General features: G+C 45.7%; 1 protein-coding gene across 1 annotated transcript in view; it reads left to right on the forward strand.

The window, feature by feature from the left end:
- The window catches only part of LOC135545764 (janus kinase and microtubule-interacting protein 1-like), a 50,263-nt gene extending 42,328 nt beyond the window's left edge, over positions 1-7,935 (forward strand). Inside the window, exons 15-23 of the mRNA XM_064973611.1 lie at positions 3,843-3,944; positions 4,011-4,064; positions 4,221-4,286; positions 4,776-4,844; positions 4,972-5,049; positions 5,883-6,089; positions 6,973-7,038; positions 7,386-7,430; positions 7,515-7,935. Coding sequence (XP_064829683.1) covers positions 3,843-3,944; positions 4,011-4,064; positions 4,221-4,286; positions 4,776-4,844; positions 4,972-5,049; positions 5,883-6,089; positions 6,973-7,038; positions 7,386-7,430; positions 7,515-7,622 — 795 coding nt within the window. The 3' untranslated portion in view covers positions 7,623-7,935. The remainder of the gene's footprint in view (positions 1-3,842; positions 3,945-4,010; positions 4,065-4,220; positions 4,287-4,775; positions 4,845-4,971; positions 5,050-5,882; positions 6,090-6,972; positions 7,039-7,385; positions 7,431-7,514) is intronic.
- Positions 7,936-7,940: the final 5 nt, after the last annotated feature.

Genomic DNA, 7,940 nt, shown 5'->3' on the forward strand with positions numbered 1-7,940 from the left:
CACACACACAAGCGTGCTCGTAGCAGTGGAGGCTGGTGGGAGGAGCTATAGGAGGATGGGCTCATTGGAATGGAATATATGGAATGGTATCAAACACACACACAAAAAAACATGTTGGATTCCAGTACATAAATTCCATTCCAGCCATTACAGTGAGCGCATCCTCCTATAGATCCTCCCAACAGCCTCCTGTGGCGCTTAGTACAGAGTACATGCGAGCACACAAACACCCATTACTGTGCCTCGACCCATTGTATGTACCTTGTATTCTGACCGCCTTACCATCCCCAACTGAACTGGAAAAGTGTATTTTTTTCAAATTGAAAGATGTACAAGAATGTTGTCTTTAGTAAGATGAATATAATTTTGAATGGAATAAAATGTGTTCAAGTTCACCATCCACCCATCTTTGTTCATTTGTCTCCTCCTTGCATGTAATTGTTCTTAAGTTTCTTTATGTTCATTAAAAAGGCAGTCGTATGCACAAACATTCCAATCATCAGGTACACGTGTCCGAAATCTCTTGATTGTTGTCCATAATAGAAGATTATCGACTGCATGGCGTTCCTCCTTTCAGGTTCTGCCTCCAATAACTGATGTAGGATATCTTTAATGAGCTCGTTCATATACTTTTTTAGAATATCTTTCATGATGACTTCATAGGAGATACTCTATCACTTCAAGAAGGTATCAAAGAAACTCTTAATGCACATAACAATGGGTTGAATGGATCCAAAGAGCCACTCAGTCACTTAAACTTATCCTTTTGAACTCCCAGAGTATGTTTTAAAACCCTATTACTTTGGTTTTAAATCATGTTTCTCCACCTAACTCATTTGGACAGATCCTGAGCATGCTATCCTCATCATGTAAGTACTGTACATCATTCAGCTCAGTTCCCAACCATGACCCATTCAGTTCAGTTCCCAACCCGTTCAGTTCAGCTCCCAACCATGACCCATTCAGTTCAGCTCCCAACCATGAACTATTCAGTTCAGCTCCCAACCATGACCCATTCAGCTCCTAACCATGACCAGTTAAGTTCCTAACCATGGCCCATTCAGTTCAGTTCCCAACCATGACCCATTCAGTTCAGTTCCTAACCATGACCCATTCAGCTCAGTTCCCAACCATGACCCATTCAGCTCAGTTCCCAACCATGACCCATTCAGCTCAGTTCCCAACCATGACCCATTCAGCTCAGTTCCCAACCATGACCCATTCAGCTCAGTTCCCAACCATGACCCATTCAGCTCAGTTCCCAACCATGACCCATTCAGCTCAGTTCCCAACCATGACCCATTCAGCTCAGTTCCCAACCATGACCCATTCAGCTCAGTTCCCAACCATGACCCATTCAGCTCAGTTCCCAACCATGACCCATTCAGCTCAGTTCCCAACCATGACCCATTCAGCTCAGTTCCTAACCATGACCTGTTCAGTTCAGTTCCCAACCATGACCCATTCAGCTCAGTTCCCAACCATGACCCATTCAGCTCAGTTCCCAACCATGACCCATTCAGCTCAGTTCCCAACCATGACCCATTCAGCTCAGTTCCTAACCATGACCCGTTCAGTTCAGTTCCCAAACATGACCCGTTCAGCTCAGTTCCCAACCATGACCCGTTCAGCTCAGTTCCCAACCATGACCCGTTCAGCTCAGTTCCCAACCATGACCCGTTCAGTTCAGTTCCTAACCATGACCAGTTCAGTTCCCAACCATGACACATTCAGTTCAGTTCCCAACCCATTCAGCTCAGTTCCCAACCATGACCAGTTCAGTTCCCAACCATAACCCATTCAGTTCAGCTCCTAACCATGACCCGTTCAGTTCCCAACCATGACCCATTCAGCTCAGTTCCCAACCATGACCCGTTCAGCTCAGTTCCCAACCATGACCCGTTCAGTTCAGTTTCTAACCATGACCTGTTCAGTTCAGTTCCCAACCCATTCAGCTCAGTTCCCAACCATGACTCATTCAGCTCCTAACCATGACCAGTTCAGTTCCTAAGCATGGCCCATTCAGCTCAGTTCCCAACCATGACCAGTTCAGTTCCCAACCATAACCCATTCAGTTCAGCTCCTAACCATGACCAGTTCAGTTCCTAAGCATGGCCCATTCAGCTCAGTTCCCAACCATGACCAGTTCAGTTCCCAACCATAACCCATTCAGTTCAGCTCCTAACCATGACCCGTTCAGTTCAGTTCCCAACCATGACCCATTCAGTTCAGTTCCCAACCCGTTCAGTTCCCGACCCATTCAGTTCAGCTCCCGACCATGAACCATTCAGTTAGCTCCCAACCATGACCCATTCAGTTCAGCTCCTAACCATGACCCGTTCAGTTCATTTCCCAACCATGACCCGTTCAGTTCAGTTCCCAACCCTGGCTCGTTCAGTTCACTTCCCAACCCTGGCTCGTTCAGTTCAGTTCCTGACCCATTCAGTTCAGTTCCCAACCCTGACCCATTCAGTTCAGTTCCCAAACATGACCCATTCAGTTCAGTTCCCAAACATGACCCATTCAGTTCAGTTCTCAACCATGACCCGTTCAGTTCATTTCCCACCCTGGCTGGTTCAGTTCAGTTCCCAACCCTGGCTCGTTCAGTTCATTTCCCAACCCTGACCCGTTCAGTTAATTTCCTGACCCATTCAGTTTCTAACCCTGACCCGTTCAGTTCCCAACCATGACCCATTCAGTTCAGTTCCCAACCATGACCCATTCAGTTCAGTTCCCAACCCGTTCAGTTCCCAACCCATTCAGTTCAGTTCCAACCCTGATCAATTCAGTTCCCAAACCTGACCCATTCAGTTCCTGACCCATTCAGTTCAGTTCCCAACCCTGACTCATTCAGTTCAGTTCCCAACCCTGACTCATTCAGTTCAGTTCCCAAACACGACTCATTCAGTTCAGTTCCCAAACACGACTCATTCAGTTCAGTTCCCAAACACGACCCATTTAGTTCAGTTCCCAAACACGACCCATTTAGTTCAGTTCCCAAACACGACCCATTCAGTTCAGTTCCCAAACACGACCCATTCAGTTCAGTTCCCAACCATGACCCATTCAGTTCAGTTCCCAACCATGACCCATTCAGTTCAGTTCCCAACCATGACCCATTCAGTTCAGTTCCAAACCCGTTCAGTTGTCGACACATTCAGTTCAGTTCCCAACCCTGACCAGTTCAGTCCCCGACCCATTCAGTTCAGTTCCCAACCCTGATCAATTCAGTTCCCAAACCTGACCCATTCAGTTCCTGACCCATTCAGTTCAGTTCCCAACCCTGACCCATTCAGTTCCTGACCCATTCTGTTCAGTTCCCAACCCTGACCTGTTCAGATCAGTTCTCAACCCCGACCCGTTCAGTTCCCGACCCATTCAGTTCAGTTCTCAACCCTGACCCGTTCAGTTCCTGACCCATTCAGTTCAGTTCCCAACCCTGACCCATTCAGTTCCTGACCCATTCTGTTCAGTTCCCAACCCTGACTTGTTCAGATCAGTTCTCAACCCCGACCCGTTCAGTTCCCGACCCATTCAGTTCAGTTCTCAACCCTGACCCGTTCAGTTCAGTTCTCAACCCTGACCCGTTCAGTTCAGTTCTCAACCCTGACCCGTTCAGTTCAGTTCTCAACCCTGACCCATTCAGTTCAGTTCCCAACACTGACCCATTCCCTATCAGTCTCACACACCAGTCTACCCAACCAGAATATTAGTTTATATTGTACTGTCCCCTTTAGAGGGCTGGCTGTTGTGGTCTGTAAATTAGACTGGGGGGATTGTTTGTGAGTGTGTAGATGTGGGTGTGAATGAGGGCTGGGTTAACTGTCCTTGTTGTCCATTAGGAGAGGGAACACAGGCTTCCAGCCATGGGATTCCACATGACTACCTTCCCAGAGAACAGCAACAGCGCTCTGCAGATCTTCTGTCACCAGGAGGGAATCAAGGTAACACAAACACACACATTTTCCCTCTCGCAGCGTATGTAAACTGGATGTGTAATCCCTCTTTAGGATGTGGTTATTCCAGATCTGATGAAGAAACTGGATATCCTGGGAGATAATGGGGTGAGTTTAAATTCTCTCAGCTGTTCCTAATACTCTCAGTAAAATGATCTTACTATAATTCACAATACTATTTTCTCCCTCAATTAAAACCTTAATAAATACTTTTATCCCTCTCCGCTCATCTACATCCATTTCCTGTCTCTTCTTCATCCCCAGAACTTGCGTAACGAGGAGCAGATTGTTGTCATCCAGGCTGGGATGGTTCTGTCAATGTGTGAGAAGGTCAGTCTCTCCTCCTTCTCCAACAACATTGGAACATTGTTACATTGTGGGAGGCAACCCATCTGCCTCCTCTTCCTCCTCCTCCTCCTCTCCCTCCTCCTTCCCCTCTTCCTCTTCCTCATTCTCTTCCTCCTCTTTCTTCTTCTCCTCTTCCTCCCCTTCAACTATTCCTCCTTCTCCTTCTTTTCCTCTTCCACCTCCTTCTTGTCTTCCTCCTTCTCGTCTTTCTCCTCCTTTCCTTCTCCTCCTCTTCCTCCTCCTCCTCTTTCTTCTTCTCCTCGTCCGCCTCTTCAACTATTCCTCCTTCTCCTCCTTCTTCTTTTCTTCTTCCACCTCCTCCTCCTCCTCCTTCTTGTCTTACTCCCCCTTTTCTTCTCCTCCTCCTTATCTCTGAGCCTGCCTCTTACATTTACTGGACTATGATCTACTGAGTATTTAACTGTACAGTATGTGTTGAGTGTCTCTCTCTCTCTCTCCCTCCCTCCATAGTGGTTAAAGCAGATCGACAGCACAGAGGCAGCCTTGACCCAGAGGATGATCGACCTGGAGAATGAGACGGTGAGAGACCCCCCAAAAAACATCTGACCAAGTATCAGTGGTTTTTCACTGTCTCTGACGTGACACCATTGTCATGGTGATGCAATGATGTGATTTCATATCCTGTGTTGTGCTGTGGCTGTTCCAGGACCAGTTCAGTAAGCAGAAGGGTTTCATGGAGGAGGAGCTGGACTACAGGAAGCAGGCCCTGGATCAGGCCTACATGGTACGACACAGCAACATGATGGGACAGGAGGGTTACTCTACAGCTGTCTCCTGCTTGTAGGAAGCGTCTGCTAAATGGCATATATTGTATTATAATTATATATTACAATAGCCATTATATTATCAAGATGGCATGCAATAGTTTCATAAAGTATATGTTTTAGACCGAGATGTAGACCCACTGTCAGCCCTCTAAATTATGTAAACCCATCAAACATCACTAACCCACAGACCAAACCCTGCTATTTGAGTTTGTCATGTGTTGTTGGGATACTGCATCTTCTACCTCAATGAACCCGTGTTTGCACTGGGTACTAAATGACAGAAAGAGACACACCCTCCTGTCTGGGGAGAATGGCTGTGCATTAACTGTTCAGACACATCCCAAACACTCTCTCAGACAGGACATCCAGTGATTCCCTCAGTGACGTGTGTAATTCTAATGAGACTGTGTATCAAGAGGAACTAAATGTAGACTCGATGTGTGCATGTTCCCAGTACAGAGAAGCCTGTATGTTTTACATTCTTCCCACATTCTTCCCATCTCTAACTTAACAGTCACAACCACCATGAGTCAGGTAACAACAGGAATATTTATACAGTGTCAATAGAGGCATGTATTTACATGGTCACGACACTGACATTATAAGCCGTAAATAGGCGTAACAGTTGTAAGTATTATGTAACAAAGTGAACTTAGTACCTACACTGTAGTTACCATGCAATTACCATGAAAAACACACCATTATAGTGACACTAGATATAAAGCGAAACAGTGTTTTCCATCTCGGCCATGATCACAGTGGCGTACCTGTGTATGTGGCTGTATGGCAGAGGATTGCAGAGCTGGAGGCGACTCTGTATAGCGCTCTGCAGCAGGAGCCGGGGGGGCGTGCGGTCGCGGAGTCTCTGTCGGACAGGCAGAGGGAGGAGCTGGGGCTCGCCGTGGACAAACTGCGGAGACAGATACTCAGGCAGAGCCGCCAGTATGACAGTCAGATCTTACAGGAGCGCCTGGAGCTCCTACAGCAGGCCCAGCAGGTAAGGAAAGGCCTTAACCTGCAGCCGCCACAGAGAAAAGATGCAGTATCCCTCCTGCTTGTGTGTTTGTGTTTCCTTGTATTTTGTGTATTCCACCAAACCTCAACATTTCACAAAAGTCCTATCCTTATTCTATTAGTCTTTATGCTCCTAACCTCAACACTCCTTGCTTCAGAAACTAACCATCAACTGTCTAATCAATAACACAATAGGAGTTTACTAAAGACATCAATTATAATAGAACATTCTCCATAACCGACCTGCAGCTGAGACATTTTTCCTAGTCTTCTCTTCATTGGTCTCTCCTCCACCAGCCATGCTGGGTGCAATACAGGATCTCAACCTAATCCTGTCCCCCAAAACCAGCTATTTTCCAGACCCTGCCTCTCCTCTGCCTGACTCAGCCTCCCGTGGTTATGATCTAAGCAGTTTTTAGGGTTCAGGTCAGCCACAAGAATGTGATCAGTGTGGTTCCAGTGTTTCATAACTCTATCAGGATTACTTACCAGTGGACTGGTTTGCTTCCAGTGAAGGTTTTGGATTTCACGCTTGTCTGAGTCTGTGTGCGTGTGTGTAGCCAAGACCAAAGGTCGGTCAACAAATCAGCTCATGTGGTCTGGACAAAGATTCACCATTGTTCCACTTGCTCGTTGTCATGGCAGCAGGATTTCTTAAATTTGAAGCTCTGCAACAGCTGCCATGGTAACATGGGAGTAGGGCAGCTTCTGGGAATACATGTGGAAAGGGTTGTCGTCACTTTCATTAGCAACTGTTTAACAACCACAACTATTCATTTATTCTATTTCTAAACTATAATACAGAGCCTGTGGTCAGTAGGAAGTTGACCTCCTGAACCATATGTTCTGTGCTATTTGCCTTACAGAGAATAAGACAGTTGGAAGGCATGATTGACATGCAAAAGAGACAAGTCAAGGAAATTGAAGAAAAGGTATATATGTAATTTCTCTCTCTGTCTAAGAAACATCTATGTATGTGTTGTGGGCACAGGTGGCTAGTGGAACCTAATTTGGGGAGGCTGGGCTCATGGTAATGGCTGGAAGGAAACAAAATGAATGGTATCAAACACATGGTACCACTCTATTCACTTCATTCCAACTATTATTATAAGCCTCCCTTCACCAGCCTCCTGTGGTTGTGGGTCATGAGAGCAGGCAGTAGGACTCTTCAGTTAGAATTCTGAACAGTAACGTGTCTTCTTCTCTCCTTTTTTTTAACATTCTTTAACATTATTATGATTTGTTTAGTTCTTCTTCCTCTTTTTGTTTTTCTCTCTAGCTTTTATTATTGGGCCTTAATGACACTGACACGGACCGACATCAGGTAATGACACAGAGCTACGCAGCCTCCCTCATACTGTGTAATAACAGGATGATGACGCTGACCATCATGTGTCTGTTTCCTCAGGTGCTTAAGGCGCTCAGGTGGAGAGTGAGGAAGAAACACACAACATGTTTTTTTTTAATGCTTTTTTTTTTTAGATGGTTCACAAACCTTATGGCTTTTTTTTTATAATCATGCACTTTTAACCTGTGATGCAGAACATAACAAAACCATGACTTTGAAAAGTGAACAAATCCCAGAGACATTTAAAGAGAGGTATATTAGTGTTTTTTTAATAGAAAGGAAGTCTCGCCTACAATTTATGCAAGTGGAACAATTAGCCAAACTCTAACGTGAGTTCTCAAAAGCATAAACATCGTGGCTGCAACACTTAAGCGGGTCAATAAGGACAACATTGATTGAGACAGTGCCTCAGATGAATTTAGAACCACACAACGCAAGAGTGCAATCGGAGAGGAGGGAGAAAGAGGAGGAGGAGAAGAAGGGGGA

The sequence above is a fragment of the Oncorhynchus masou genome, chromosome 9 (genome assembly GCF_036934945.1).
Source record: "Oncorhynchus masou masou isolate Uvic2021 chromosome 9, UVic_Omas_1.1, whole genome shotgun sequence".
Taxonomy (NCBI): Eukaryota; Metazoa; Chordata; class Actinopteri; order Salmoniformes; family Salmonidae; genus Oncorhynchus; species Oncorhynchus masou.